Genomic DNA, 15,864 nt, shown 5'->3' on the forward strand with positions numbered 1-15,864 from the left:
CATGGCATGAAAAGCCCGTTTCGACCTATAAAGTCTGCATCAAATTTATGGATTTGGGCATGATTTTTTGTGTTAAAAGTTAAAACCCGACTCGGCCCGGATTTTGATCACCTCCACTTTCTAGACATTTTGAGAAAGAGTCAAAAGACAAGCCATTTTTTGGTGGTTAAACACTTTTAGTAATGTTTTTCTTGGCGCAGAAGGTAAATGCCTCTAGCTAATTTAACACTCTATCTAATGGAGTTGAGATGTATCACAGAAAAGACATGACCCAACCTCTTAAGGCCATGTTCTGTTCACCTTATTTCCACTTATTTCAGAAAAAATAAGTTCAGATAAGTTCAGATAAGTTCAGAAAAAATAAGGGTTGGTCAAGTACAATTTATAACTAAAATAAGTTTTGATAAGTTCTAATAAGTTCAGATAAGTTCAGTTAAGTTCATGATAAGTTCAGATAAGATAAGTTCAGGAAAAATAAGTGGGAATCAGGTGAATAGAACGCAACCTTAAACTGAAAATTTCACTAAATGTAGAAGTGATGAACTAGTCTTTCAATGGACATTACATCTGTCATAACATACACATATGTATTATATGGTGGATTTTGTGTGACCGCGCCACACTCGCACCAATTGAAGCATACATGAGTACGAGTCATATGACTTTGATCGGTAGTGACCGGGCGGTGTTAATGTCATATCCACCATCAGTACTATTCTCTCGTCTAAGGTTAACGACACCATTTTGACTTTTACAAAGCAAACACATATATAGGCCTATATTAGTCGAAATTTAAGAGCAACACTAGTGGAGTCCGAGCTTAAAACTTTCACAACAACTTTTTATTAATTTTCATTTATTTTTAATTTCTCAGATTCATGTCTCGTCGTCAAATCTAGATATTCGATCCAAGTCGATGGTCCGCCATCCCCGCCGTCCTCGTCTCTTATGGCCGCTGCATGTATTTTTGTGCTTGGTGTTCTCCTCGTTTTCGCCTGATTTGTCGATTTAGTTTACCGACACCGTCTTTGTGTTGACTTCTTTAAGAAGTTTTGTCTTGGCTTCCTTGAGAAGCTTGTAGAGTTGTAGCCTTTTCTTTCCCCCTCAGTTTTCTTTTGTGCTTTGCCTTATCTATCAGTTTATCCCTGAGATAGGAATACCATAAATTAAACTTGTTGCCACCTAATCATCTAAAATAGAGTCTTGATATCCCAAACTTTTTACCCATACTCATTCACTTAAACGAGGATCTTATCTTAATATAATACTCAACCTTTTATTCAGACTTTTAGGCTCTGTTATTCTGAATTTTATTTGCCTGAACTGAACTGAACTGAACTGAATTAAATTGAGACGAAAACTCTATCTTGCTCTATTGTCCCACCAAAATAAGGCGTTAAAGCCGTGTAAAGTCCAAAAAGTCCAAACAAACATAAACCTACTCTCACTTCTCATTCAGTTTTTTCTTAACAACGGTCACAAAACGCATAAACCCCACGATCCCCAAGAACATCATCAACCACGTTCATCTCTCACTCACTCACTCTAAAAATTCCAACTTTTGCTTAATTAATTCAGAAAAGAGGAGAGAGAAAATCACCCACAAAAAACACAGTTTTCAATTTTAATGGAAACTCCAACTATCCAAGGTTACCTTACTAGCAGCTACAGGGATTCCTTTGCTTCTCAAAGACATGTTTCTTACAGGTTCCTTTCTTTCTTTCTCCCCCTTTTCTTTAATTTTTGGTTAATTCCTTCTTATTATTATGATCTGGGGTAAATTTGTTTTAATTATTGTTAATTTCATAGATTTTCAATTGGGTTTGTTGATTAATTATGTTGTGGAATTGAAAAAGTTGGCTAATGTGAATTGGAGAAATTCTTGAGATGCTACTTTAATTTCACTGTTATATGATTAATTGATAGTGTTAAACTCAGAGAAGTTAAGCAGAAAACAGCTTAATTGTATTGTATGATAGTGTAATTTGAATAAGTAACAATGGCGAACTAAATCCAGATGGAGGTAGTATTTTTTTTATTATTATTGAGAATTTTGAGGACATACATTGAGACATGTATATATGAAGGAGAATGGTTTGATCCAAGTATAATTGATGATTGATGATTGTGATTTTACTATTTACCTATTCTTGGAACTTGGACAAGTTCAAATAAGTTCGGATAAGATAACCAAGGAAAAAACTAGGGTCGGCCAAGTATAATTTATAATTAAAATAAGTTCTGATAAATTCATTTAAGTTCAGATAAGATAATTTTATGAAAAATTAGTGATAATCAATTGAATAGAAAGCACCCTATGCTCAAAAGCTTGTTTGTATTCCTTTCTGGAACTTGGAATCATCAACCTTTGTAAGTTCATAATTCATTGGAATATAAACTTACTCCGTTCGTCTAGAATTAGTATTCAGGTTGATAGTGTAATTTAAGCTAGTAACGTGATGTGACACTTTAAACCCGATCAGAATATTTTACGGAATGTGTTAAAAGGTGATTATTCCTTTAAAAGTGAGAAACTAGGACAAAAGGAAAATTAAGGGAAGTAAAGTTCATAATTCGTTGGAATATAAGCTATTTCTTTCATCTAGAATTAGTATTCACGTTGATAGTGTAATTTAAGCTAGTAACGTGATGCGACACTTTACATAATATTTTACCGAATGTGTTAAAAGGTGATTATTCGTTTATTCCTTTAAAAAGTGGGAAACGAGGACAGAAGGAAAATTAAGGGAAGTAAAGGAGGAAGGTGGTTAGGATGTGATTGTCCAATTGCCCTCCATGTGCAGTGTTAACCTTAGCTATAGAATGAGATGAGGTCAAGATTCCTTTTTTCCCTCTTTATGAAAGGATGAAAAGCTAAAGGGTTGAGCAAATGGGTGGAAAATAATATTGGTAGACATAATTTGTAATGACTAATGAGTACCTTTTGGAGCATAATGATAGTTGATAACTGGCATAATTTGTGTTAATTAGACTTGTCAAAAGTGTCATGATGAGATGCCGTGTTTCGGATTGATTTGCATTGTTTTTTCTAGGTTTTTTTTGCTGTTTTTGAATGATTATGCCCCGTGTCTGAAACGGGTATGATAAGTGTACAACTCTGGTATGGAATGCTAGGTGAAGGATCCGAGTATGTCTGGCTCATATAACGTTTAGTGTGTTGATGTTATTTGCTGATTTTAGCTTCGAAAAATGTTCTGTTTTTCGGTTACTACTTACTAGCCTTATTTGAAGTTGAATAAAGTGAATAAATACCTTAATGGTATGATTAGTGTACAACTAGGAAACGGGTATCCAACTATGACAAGTGAATACATTTCTGAAACGGGTATGATAAGTGTACAACTCTGGTAGGGAATGCTAGGTTTGAACTACTTTGAAGTTCAATAAAGTGAACAAGTACCTTAATGGTATGACAAGTGTACAATTATGAAACGGGTATCCAACTATGATAAGTGAATACATGTCTGAAACGGGTATGATAAGTGTACAACTCTGGTATGGAATGCTAGGTGAAGGATCCGAGTATGTTTGCCTCATATAATGTTTAGTGCGTTGATGTTTTTTGCTGATATTTTAGCTACGAAGAATGCTCTGTCTTTCGGTTACTAGCCTTATTTGAAGTTGAATAAAGTGAATAAATACCTTAATGGTATGATAAGTATACAACTATGAAACGGGTATGAAACAGGTATCCAACTATGAAAAGTGAATACATGTCTGAAACGGGTATGATAAGTGCACAATTCTGGTATAGAATTCTAGGTGAAGGATCCGAGTATGTTTAGTGCCTTGATGTTATTTGCTGATATCTTAGCTTCAGAAAATGTTCTGATTTTTCGGTTACTAGCCTTATTTGAAGTTCAATAAAGCGAATAAAACCTTAATGGAGGAACCCAAGGACTCGAGGAGGTAGATGATGATGTTGAAAGAAACTGATGAGGGAATATGGTGATAAAAGCCGCAATACGGCAATAGTACTCTAGTTTTAGTTGGTTTTGTGATTATTCTTGAAACTTCAAAGCATACTGGATTCATGACATCTTTGACTAGCAATCCCGAGTAAGGTTTATTAGGAAAGGATTTTCATCAAGCTTCATCTTGTTGGAGACATCTTGGCAATTTGGAATTGATTATTTGAAGTTCAGTTTCCTTACCTCGATTAAACTAATGATGTATGAAGTTTTAAGAGACTATACTGTCATATGCATAGTAGCAAAAACAGTTGTGGGTATTACTGTCAAACGGATTGGTCGGGTCGGGTTTTAAAATTACTTACGGGTCGGTTACTTTCGGGTTCGGGTTTACAAATGCTCGTTCAAGACCCAGAACTTTCAGACTTGGGTTGACCGGATGGGTTGAGACTTGAGAGATTTTAAAATGCGTATTATATTTTTATTAATCTGGTATATTTAACAAATTTTCATACACAAGTTTATATTTAGTCAAATTCAAGCATAAAATGACGTATAATTCAAAATCAAAATCATATTACACCCAACAATATTAACAACAACGCGTTTATTGTGCTTAAAGTTTCTCGTAATCTCATTCATTACTATAAATACAACGATTTTCAGTCGGTCGGGTCAAAGACGCGTTTGGTCGTGTTTTGACCTATTACTTTTCGGGTTGTTCGGGTTCAGATAAAATCGGGTTACGGGTATTTTCGGTTCGGTTTACAGGTCGGGTTACGGGTCACAAAATCTTGTTCAACATTGTTGCCTTTCATTGAGTGTTTTCGAGTGACAAGACCTCGAGTGTTTTCCTTCATGATGTGTTACTAAACCACTTTCTTTCATTCAGCTGTGGTGCTTGTGGTTACGAGCTGAATTTAAACTCATCAAACCGGAACACCGCAACCTTTGGCTCAAAATACGGAAAATCCATAAAACGAGGAATCATCTCGTTTTTCCAAATCGACGAGAGCAGATTCATGAAGGTTGACGAAACCAGATGTGTACCGTACTTCATATCGAAGAATTCTTGGGGTTTATTTCGTAGAAGAACCAAACTCCTTTGTCGGAAATGTGGGAACCATGTCGGCGAAGCTTATGATGACAACAACAACAACAACAACAACAACAACAACAATAACAAAAGTTACTCTTATCCAATTATACCAGACGGATCAAACTCCGGCGAAGTTGAAGTTGCCGCCGTCACTCAGGGGAAATATGACGTCAGAATCCGTGCATTGCAACCTTCATCCTCTTCTCAAGCTGGTACTCCTCTTGTTTTTTGACATCCAGTTCAAGTGCACAAAAGTAAATAACTAAGAGTGCTTCTTCTTCATGGTGAAGAAAAAACCAGGTATTTATCATTTATGTTTAAGAAAGTTATGTTGTTCTTCATTGGTAATTGTACAGAGTTTGAGTGATATAGGAGTATTTATTTTTGGAAAAAAGACAATGTTTTGCTCTACCAGAAATTTCTACTAGAAAATTGCAGTTTCAAGATTTTACAGTTTCGAGTAGTGAAAATGGTGTTTTCAGTGTATTGTACGGAGTAGTTCCTTTTCCCGTGCTTTCTGAATGGTGAAGCGAAGGTCATGTATCTTAAAATTTTGTGCAGGATGTAAATGTTATGTTGGTGAAGCTACTTTTCTATCGTTTAAAACTATCTGCTGTTTGTTCCTTGTATAATGTTCTATCAGATTGTATAGTCTAGTTGGACAAATGTAGAAATATTACAGTTATCAGATTGTATTGGCTGGGCTGGCTGGGGTGGGTTTCGAGTCCTGGGTCTGAACGGGTCCAGCCCACACCTAGTCGTTTGTAGCGGGCTGGGTCGGGTCGAAAGTTTCAGAACTGGTTATTGATTATTCTGAGTGTTGATGCTGGTTTCGGTTCCTTAATGATTATTCTGAGTATTGATGCTGGTTTCAGTTCCTTAATGATTATTCTGAGCATTTCAGTAAGAAAATTCTTTGATTTGGTCTGTAAATGTTCTTTCTGGATCATTTGAAACTGCTTCTTCATGAGTTCATGGTAATCTGTTTGCTTTCCCGACATGAAAAGGCCCGATCCGGCACGGAAAAGCGCGGCCCGACACGAGCATGAAGTTGTGGGTCGGGCCTGTGCTGCATTTTTAGGGGAAAGCACGGCATGATTCGACCCCACACGACAAAGCACACTAAATTAATAAATTTGGGCTTAGGGACGAGGGCCCTTGGGCCTGGGGCCTGCTTTGGAATTTCTGGCCCGACACGATGGATAGTGGGCCGGAACCGTTTAGGCTCATTGTCATAGGCTCGACGCAAACCCGACCCACATCTATTTATTTTTATTAGGTAAGAAGAAAGTCAGGCTCAATCATTTCGCAGCTAATATGGCTTCGACTTCCATCCAAATTATGTTAGTTTAGGCAAATGGACAATTAGAGATGCCAATACACATAATACAACTTATTTTGGAAACATGAACATAGGAATATTTTCTACAAACCAACTTAAATTTATTATAAATGCGTGCATGGTCAATGGACCAAAATTAGCTTTAATTTGACCCGATCATCTATACTAATATATTAAAAGACGTTCTTAAGAACGTATACGTGTCACATATACCTCGCCTTATTACGCCACATCACCACTAAGCAGCATCATGACATGTAGTAAGGATCGAACACTAGATCTCTTTGTTAAAAGTTCAACATCCAACCATCTTAACCAACTACAACTTATGTTATATATTTCTATATAAACATTTATGTTCTTTTTACAATAAATAACAAATTGAATAGAAGTGAATCTAAAAAAGGGAAGGATTACTTAATTTATAAATGTACAGTTATTACTTTTCTAGATTACTCCTAAAAAAAAACTCTGGGTAATAGAACGTAATATATAACGAGTAAGTGGTTGAATAATTATAGAACATATTACATGCACTTGGGGTAATAGAACATGGAGTTTCAGCTTGAGAAGGTTGTTAATCAGGTGCTAATCTTGCGTGTAACCCCATAATTCTATGACGACACCATCTACACGGACACATATTTACAACAAATAAAGCCGAATAAAAGTCAAAACCCGAGACAACGCCCGAGCCACACACTAGTTATATATTAAAAGAAGGAAATGCAACCTTCATAGAGAGTATGATTGTACAATTGAGAATGAGTAATTGGGCAAATATGATTTGATAAATTCAAATGATTCGCATTATCTTCTCTTCACCTGCTCTGATGTGCTCTAGTCTAATCTTCTAATTTGATTTTGATATATTGTAAGTTGATATGCATGTAATAAATAAATAAATAACATTATCGAGTGGGGTACTGTTGCTTCATCTTAATGTGTACTTGTATTTTTTTTAATATCTAATTTTAGTAATTTTTACAAATATGGAATTAAAAGAGATATAAGACGTATGACCATATGACGATACGCGTACGGAAAGAAGAAGTAGAGCGTATTAGACACACCTGGGTGTACTGTGCTAAAATGTTATAGGACCACCCATGGGAATAAAATTACCCTTAGGTGCATGCACCCTGGGTGCACCTAATAATTTTCAAAGAAGAAGGTGTAATCCTTTGAACTTTTCTGATCTGTTCTGATCTAATTTTAATAAGAATAAGTAATAATAAAGTTACAAATTATGAAATGAATAAAAAATGTAAAAAATAAATGAATGAAACAATAATAATTTACAACACATTATGAATTAATTTGAAGTTGATCAAGTTATAAGTCTAAATTATTTAGGTTGATCATGAATAATCTCGTCATGTTGTGGCATTGATCATATTGTACATCATCCTTCGTAACTTTTTCATCATCGTGTCCAACAAATATAGATTCTGCTTCTTTCTCCAAGTCTTCTACCTAGACCTGTCAAACGGGTCGGTCGGGTCGGGTTGTAAAAAATTATTTTCGGGTTCGGGTTAGATCGGGTCGGTCACTTTCGGGTTCGGGTTTACAAATGCTTGTTCAAGACCCAGAACTTTCGGGTTCGGGTCGACCCAACGGGTTGAGAGATTTTAAAACGCGCATTATATTTTCATTAATTTAGGTGATAAATATACAAAATATGGGCACAAATTAACAAATTTTCCTACATAAGTTTATATTTAGTCAAATTCAACCGTAAAATGGCGTATAATTCAAATTAAAATCATATTACACACAATAATAGTAAAAAACAGCGTGTTTATTATGCTTAAATTTTCTCATAATCGCATTTATTACTATAAATACAATGATTTTCAATCGGTCGGGTCCAAAACGGGTTCAGTCGGGTTTTGACCCATTACTTTTCGGGTTGCTCGGGTTCGGATAAAATCGGGTTACGGGTCGCAAAATCTTGTTCAGGACCCAGTATTTTCGGGTCGGGTTCGGATCGGTTTTCGGGTCGGGTCGATTTTTGACAGGTCTACTTCTACCTGTATATGGTCATAAAAAGACGACAACAAAATTGATTAAACAAATAATGTTTCTGATTATAAGTTTATGATGGATTTAATATTAAATTGAAAGTCTTGAACTTAATTAATATTAGTCGTACTACTGTACTAATAAATATGTTTTCACTTTTTGGTTATCATTATTCAAAATTAACAGTATTACAACTATATATAATATCTAATTCATCACTACAAGAATATATGTATTTTTAATGACAACCTAATAACGACGGGTTAAAAATCACGTCGTAAAAATATTTTGCGACGGGGCTAACAACCAAACAAAAACGGGAACAATCGTCACAAATGTTTTTTACAACGGGTTAACGATGAGATTTTCCGTTAATGACGGCCTCCTTTTTTGACGGGCTCAAGACAAGAAATCCCGTCATTAACCAACGATTATTGGCTTTTAGCGACGGAATTTCCCGTCGTTAATGGTACAATATATTATAGTGCATGATCGTAAAACGAAACAAAACGCTTTTCCTTTGACTTTTCTCCTTTTCAGGATATTACTAAAGGGTACTTTCGATATCGTTTTTGTTTCCATGCCAGTTTTCTGTTTTTTTTATAAAACTAAAAATCAAAATATAAAAACTAGAAAAAAGTAACTATTATTCAGTTCATAAATCATGATTCAATCTCAATCACATGACTTTCAAAACCAAAAACTTGAAACTCATATTAATAATGAACGAGCCCTTAGTTTATAAAACTTGCCTATAAATTATATTGAAATTACTCTATTTAGTTCAATTTTTTCTATTTATTCCAGACTTAACCAGATCACATCATATCAGAAAAAATAAGAAAGTGGAGCAGAATTATGCTAACCTTTTCGATGAGTTGATCTATTAAGTGTGCATCTTTTGCGGTCTCTTCCGCCACATTTGCTACACTACAAACTATATTCTGCAATTTCCCACCTTCTGGAAGTTGATGGGCCATTTCCTCCGCCACATGGGCCACCTCTTTCGCCACCGTTTCAACTGTCTCTACAACTGTTTCAACTGTCTCCACCACCGTGTCTATTTCATCTACGTATGCACCATAATATTAATTATATTATTAACCATATAATTAAGGAATTGCAAAGTATGTTAGCCAAATTAGACTTACTTTTAATAGCCAATATCCGACTCCATTTTCTAGACGCAAAGGGTAAAACTATTGACAAAATTACTCCAACCAGCCAATTACACCTGCATTCATCACACCATAATTTAGTTTAAATCTTTAATTTGTCCCATGATATGTGAACGATAAATCGATAATATTTCATCTGTTTAGAAATAGTTGCATCATTTTGACTTTGTACACTATTCATATACGAAGTATTAATTTCAAAAATATATACTACGTAAATGTTATCATATAAAAATGTTATTAAATTAGTCTAAATGTCTACTTTTTAAAATGTTTTTTTAAATATTTTCACTAATAGATAAGTAAAGAACTAAAGACATATATCAACGGTCAAAATTGTGAATAGCCGAGCGTTAAAGTATAGTGCAACTACTTCTAAACGGGGAATAAGAGCAATATAAATTACAACTGAGGGAAGGGAATTCAAGCATACTTCCTACTATACACGTACAAACTCTCAGTTTTAACCATTAGGTCAGAACTTCATTAATTAAAGTATACCAACAAGTTGTACCAAGATATCCCAAGGGACCTGTAATAGCCACATCATAACCTATAACCTATCATACACGTACAAACTCTCGGTTTTAACCACTAGGTCTAATGGCAAATTTTCCTTTTGCCTTAATTGGGTGCCCCCTTACGGAGAATTCTGTAGTGTATTTTTAGTTGACATTTGAGTGTAATTGTATAAAACTATAAACTATTAAACTCCATCTATATTGCTTAATTTTTCTATTTTCCTCGTAAAACTAGACCTAATCAAAAGGCAAGTCGGGCCGGGGACGCAAAATCTACTCATTATGTCGGGCCGAGTCGGGTTGGGCCAAGCTTTAGGCCGAATTTATGTACCTAAAACCCGCTATTTCGGGCAAAAAATAGCGGGCTTTTCAGGCCGTGCCAAATTTATAACTAAATTGGTGTTTTACGTTGTCCAAAGCCCGCGAAATTTTTAAAAAGTGCAGGGCGGGCCCGGAAATCGGGCCGAAATATTCTGCCCGAAACCCGGTACTTTTCGAGCCGGGCCATTGTTGATCAGCTCTACGTAAAACTGTTTAAGATTCGCCAGTTACTCGGTCGAGCCGGACCATTTTTTTTATAAGGTAGTTTTTCACAAAAAATCAATTTTATAAGATAGATTTTGACAAAATTTCCTTAATTATATTATTAATTACCAACAAGTTACGTACCAAGGCTTGCCAGAGGGACCAGTATTAGCAGCCGAAGCTTGAACACTTTTATTATTGCCTTGAACTTCAAAAACTGCCCCACTGCATCATCAAATTCATTTGGAGTCTCTTGTCAAAAAAAAAAAAAAAAAAAAAAAAAAAAATCATTTGGAGTTAATTATGATATAATATATTATGGAGTAATTAAAATATTTTATGGAGTAATTAAATTAAATAAAATGAAAAAAACTCACATGTAATTTTTCCTGGTTTTATAAATATTGCTCCAAGCTAATGAAGAACTCAAAACCCCTGCACTTCTCTTGTTCTTGAATGCTAATACATCGACGACGACGGCGGCGGCGCTTCTCCGGTAAGTAGAACGGCAAGACGACCGAGTCTCGGAAGCTCGGAATCTATGGAGGTTTATAATCCGGTTCGAGTTTAATGTTTCCATTATATAAACTAATTAAGAGATTATACTTTTTAAAAGCTAGAGATTATGGTTAATTGTACATTAATGTCTTAATATTTATACAGAAAATTAAGATTAGGTGTATGATCTATCTTTGTACGACAGAGTCAGCTGCAGGTAACTTAGGTTGCGCGTTGTACGTAGGATTTTTCCTGGAAATTATTAAGGACGTACGACATGCATTTTTGCATTAATTAATGCGTAATTCTAACTACTACGTACGTACTAATTTACCTTTTATCGAATGTTCATTAGTACATGATTATGTTCTTTTCACTTTATTCTTATTTTATTACTTATTGGATTAGATTATAAGAAACCAACCATGCTTGACCTGACAAGAAAACCCAAAATCAACTCACATAACACGTACATTTCGATCAGACTAGACCGGATCAGATTAGATCAGAACAAATAAGATCAGAAAAGGTAAAAATTCTCATAGAAAACCTTCAAACCAAACCAAAAAAGGCAAAAATCACCCATATAAAATATTTAGGCCAGACCAGGCCAGAACAAGCAAAAAAAACACTCATAAAAGAAAAAGAAAAAAAAAACAGACCAGGTTTGATAATATCATACCATAACATACCAAACTAGAAAAGGCAAAAGACACTCACATAAAATATTTAGCTAGGCCAAACCAGATTAAAACAAATCAAATCAGAAAAAGCAAAAAAAGACACTCATAAAAAGTATTCAGATTAGACCATAGAAAACGAAAAACGATCACATAAAACATTCAAACCACACCAGATAAGAATAGACAAGAGCATACCAGAAAGGGCGAAAGATACTCACAGTAAACATTGAGACTATACCACACCAGATCAGAACAAATCAGGAATTAGAAAAATCAGACCATACTAGATGAAGAGAACAAACTCTAGTTGATTAGTTCTGATTAACTTGGACTCTTGGAGGCTGCTTGAATTATGTCGTTGATTACATTAATTAAACATGTTTATAGTAGGTAATTTGATCGACTTGTTTAATTAACAACGTTAATTGTAGAGATTAGCTAGATTAATATATTAACAAGTTGTTTGGAGTGGGTAAATTGTTGATCTATGATGGCTCTTAATCCAGCTTACTTACTTTTTCTTTAAGATAATCTTAATGCACACCAATTTAATTAATGATAATTTATTAGGGTCGGTCATCATGTATGCTATTAGGAAATTTATTGTAAAAGACGATATGATGGATTCTATAATTTGACAGATAAACTACTACTCCCTCCGTCCCTTAATACTCGATCTGTTTTGACTTTTTGCACTACTTACATAATTCACTTGATCCTATTTTATTTCTAGTATATGAAAATAAATGTTAGTATATAATAAATTGTTGGCTTCGCCTTAATATATATTTTCAAAATATTAATATTTTTATAAGTTTTTATAATATGTAGTTAATGAAATTGGTGGTCAAAGTTGTGCATTGGCAAACGTGTACGGTCAAAACATGTCGAGTATTAAGGGACGGATGGAGTATATGCAAAACAAAAACGGTGATTGATCTGAAGTTAAAATGTTAAATTGTCAAGTGAAAATGAGTGTAAAAAGTTGATTCAAGTAAAATGTACATTTAGATGAATCTAACAACATTTTCATGACTATATTTTTCCTTGTAAACTAGAATGTGATCATGCTAATGCTAATCTACGGGATATGATACCTAAATATGAACAAACGTCTATGAGGCCTCTGATCACTATTATTGGGCTGAAATTATAGCCAGGCCCGGTAAATTAAGCTGAGCAAAACATGTCAAAGATAAAAATAGCCCAAAAGGTGGCCCTTCCGGGCCTGCCCAACCCATTTGGGCCATATATAGTATGGCTAAAATAAATCCAACCCGATTCATGCCCAACCATATTTCAATAACTTCACCGAGATCTAGTACTAGACCTGGAAAACGGGTCATTTAGATCGGGTTCAGATTGGATCTGGCCTTTTTGGTCACCCTTTCAATTTGGGTCGGGTTGGGGGAATAAAAATGAATTTTGTTGAGGGTATCTCACTCAGTAAATTAGAACCTACTAGGCTCCGACTAATTTAAAATCGAGCCGAGTCTGGCCCTCAACAAATATTGTTGCGATGCCAAGGTTTGAACCAACCTTTGTTAAATTGAAACAACTCTCTTATCCGCTAATTTACGCATTTGTTGGTGGGAATGATTAAGAAACTATTTGTATGGTATTTGACAAATTATGAAAAGCTAGTGTTTTCATTAATAAGATTGAGTAGAAAGGGAAAACATTCAATGGGACTAGCTTCAATTAAATAGCATCAAAACAGGTAGACGGAATTCGATCTCAGGTCTTGGGTACCACCCTCGAGGCTTTACCAACTGAACTAACTAAACTAATTGACATACACCAACATCCTATAGTACTATAGAGGCTAAATAAATCAGGCAAGTTTGAAAAATAAATCTTACCAAAAGAAAAGAAACAAAAAATGCTAGGATTGTGACATTCCTTTGTGAATCAGTGAATGGCTAACTCATTCGGAAATTAATATAAATCATAATAATGGAGTCAAATCTTATCTCTTGGTCGTATTAGTTTTAATCAATTCTCTTCGGAATTTTGTTTCAGTGTGAAGCTAGGCCGATTAACACAAACATTAGCTAGTGATTGTCGTTTGCGGGTCGGATTCCCGTTGCCCATACTACTCACATCTAAAGATGGTTGTGGGGCATGGCCGGGCCGAGGCCATGGGCCTAGCCCGCTTGAAACTAGTCGGGCCAGACCAAAAAGTTTCAAAATGCACCCAGACTCTCATATCGGGCAGGGCATAAGCCTAATTTTACTAAATTTAGCGTAATTTGTTGGGCCGTGCCTTGTCATTCTTTTTCCATAAAAAATGCGGTCCAGACCCGGTTCACGGCCCATGGCCTCGTGATTGTGTCAGGCCGTGCTTTGTCATGCTTTTCTCATAAAAAATGTGGCCAGACCCGGCCCGGCTCACGGTCCACGACTTCGTGACTGCGTCGGGCCATGCTTTTTTCATGCCGATTCTTTCTCTCTCTTGCTAAATACGGGTCTGAGCCACACCCATAATCAAGAGAGAGATACCACTTTACACGAAAAAGAGGTTCAAATCCATTTTAAAACCATATGACAATAAAGCAGTAGCCCCGTAACAGCTTAGCCTTATAAAGTACTGTCTCATTATTTTTTGAGATCCAATCATCCAAATATGAAAACGAGTTTTCAGGTGAAGAGAACAACGTGTTAGAATTAGTTATGGCAAACATCATTTGAAAATAATGTACATATTGTAGCTTGGTGAATTTGTATTTAGCTGTTTGTGGGAAAAGATAGAAGGAGATGTATCGGTCCATAAAAAGACATGTCACATAAAAAGTAGACGTATTCCTTTTGTAAGGATGTTATTTCATATTTTCTGATCGACATACAAGTGCAAGATAACAACATGACCATATCACCACTAAATGTACTGTCTATCAAAGTTTAACAAATCTATACTTTCGCATGTGGATTGTTTCTATATACAGGGTTCTATAATGAGTCGAACTTGTGTACAAGTAGTTTAACTTGTTATTAGATTGTTTGTTTGGGTTTGTGTGAGGAGACAACTATATATTAAATCAAATTAACGGCAATGATATGATATGATGTAAACGAGATTTGATGAATTTGTATTTGTTTGGTAAAGGTGTAGATGTCTGAGCTGGACATGTGTCGGGTCCCACGTGTCGGGAATTATCCAGAATGGGGGCAAGGGAAAGTCGGTTCGGGCCTCGTGTTTTTCGTACCCTCATGAGTCGGGCTTAGAACGTGCCAAGGAAAAGTCGTGACACACAGTGTTGAGCCAAGCCGAGCCTCGCATGATGCCCTAAGATGGCGTGCCTAAAATAGGCCAAGGAAAAGTCGTGTTATGTCGAGCTCGTGCCTCTCTTCTATAAATGATGACTATGTACGACAGATCCCATGTGCCGTGCCGGGGGGGTCTTATCGTGCTAGAGAACTCCCTTAATAATTTTAAGATTTTTTGTAACTGCTAACAAAATAAGCGTGTTGGATCACAATTAACAATCGGTCAGTTCAGGTCAAGATTGATAACGAGTCTGTTCCAAGCTCGACCAGAGACTCACCGATCCAAACTAGACCGAATCCAATATTTATCCGATCTGAACATGACTTGTACCTGCAATATCTATTACTATATACTAAAAGAGACACCAGGAATGACACGTGTTAATTCCTGGTGCGATTTTTTCCCGCCAAAAATCATTTTTCCAACAAAAATTTAAGTGTATCTGTTTTATTTTATTCTCTACCTTTTTCTATAAAGTATTTATGTATGGAAACAAAATTTAGTTTATAAATTATGGCAATAATAGATACGAAGTAATAATAATTATTCTAATTTGGTAATATTTTAGTCAAATCACTATATTAATAATGAAAAATATAACACTCAATATTTTGGTAAAATTACCATATTAGCATTTTAAATATGCACATTAGATGAATAAATTTAAACGAGTATGTTAAAAATGTTATAATATGCAATAGTTTGGGAGATAATCAATTAAATATTTTGTGGAAAAATTTATCAAAATCCGTGCATGCACGGGATCTAATATAATATCAGCCTAAATTGCTCC

General features: G+C 35.2%; 2 protein-coding genes across 8 annotated transcripts; one reads left to right on the plus strand and one right to left on the minus strand.

Moving 5' to 3' along the window:
• Nucleotides 1-886: 886 nt before the first annotated feature.
• Nucleotides 887-12,138, minus strand: LOC110795761 (uncharacterized). 6 transcript variants are annotated; one of them, XM_022000873.2, is made up of 5 exons: nucleotides 11,000-11,628; nucleotides 10,767-10,847; nucleotides 9,550-9,632; nucleotides 9,265-9,467; nucleotides 887-1,145 (listed from the first exon to the last, which is right to left on the minus strand). In XM_022000873.2, exons 1-5 carry the CDS (start codon nucleotides 11,200-11,202, stop codon nucleotides 1,140-1,142), a joined length of 576 nt encoding a protein of 191 aa, XP_021856565.2. In that variant the 5' UTR covers nucleotides 11,203-11,628; the 3' UTR covers nucleotides 887-1,139. The 6 variants fall into 6 exon arrangements, 3 of the variants coding, with proteins under 3 accessions (XP_021856565.2, XP_056693883.1, XP_021856504.2); XM_056837905.1 differs by lacking the exon at nucleotides 887-1,145 and adding an exon at nucleotides 7,554-7,855; XR_008928537.1 differs by lacking the exon at nucleotides 887-1,145 and adding an exon at nucleotides 12,022-12,138 and having other exon boundaries at nucleotides 8,066-9,467; nucleotides 10,767-10,874; nucleotides 11,000-11,161.
• LOC110795891 (uncharacterized protein At4g08330, chloroplastic) lies at nucleotides 1,430-5,687 on the plus strand. 2 transcript variants are annotated; one of them, XR_008928538.1, is made up of 3 exons: nucleotides 1,430-1,707; nucleotides 4,825-5,331; nucleotides 5,593-5,687. XR_008928538.1 is itself a non-coding variant. In XM_022000956.2 (2 exons), exons 1-2 carry the CDS (start codon nucleotides 1,628-1,630, stop codon nucleotides 5,261-5,263), a joined length of 519 nt encoding a protein of 172 aa, XP_021856648.2. In that variant the 5' UTR covers nucleotides 1,431-1,627; the 3' UTR covers nucleotides 5,264-5,640. The 2 variants fall into 2 exon arrangements, 1 of the variants encoding a protein (XP_021856648.2); XM_022000956.2 differs by having other exon boundaries at nucleotides 1,431-1,707; nucleotides 4,825-5,640.
• Nucleotides 12,139-15,864: the final 3,726 nt, after the last annotated feature.

The sequence above is a fragment of the Spinacia oleracea genome, chromosome 2, assembly GCF_020520425.1.
Source record: "Spinacia oleracea cultivar Varoflay chromosome 2, BTI_SOV_V1, whole genome shotgun sequence".
In the NCBI taxonomy this organism is placed as follows: Eukaryota; Viridiplantae; Streptophyta; class Magnoliopsida; order Caryophyllales; family Amaranthaceae; genus Spinacia; species Spinacia oleracea.

Bases quoted from the DNA above. Each gene is read 5' to 3' on its own strand.
- LOC110795891 (XM_022000956.2), top strand. From the start codon at position 1,628: ATGGAAACTCCAACTATCCAAGGTTACCTTACTAGCAGCTACAGGGAT. The intron at 1,708-4,824 runs GTTCCTTTCTTT...TCTTTCATTCAG, and splicing joins CAAAGACATGTTTCTTACAG to CTGTGGTGCTTGTGGTTACG.
- LOC110795761 (XM_022000812.2), bottom strand. From the start codon at position 11,202: ATGGAAACATTAAACTCGAACCGGATTATAAACCTCCATAGATTCCGA. The intron at 10,848-10,999 runs GTGAGTTTTTTT...TTGATGATGCAG, and splicing joins AAAACCAGGAAAAATTACAT to TGGGGCAGTTTTTGAAGTTC. The intron at 8,407-9,264 runs GTTAGCATAATT...GACCATATACAG, and splicing joins TAGATCAACTCATCGAAAAG to GTAGAAGTAGACCTGTCAAA.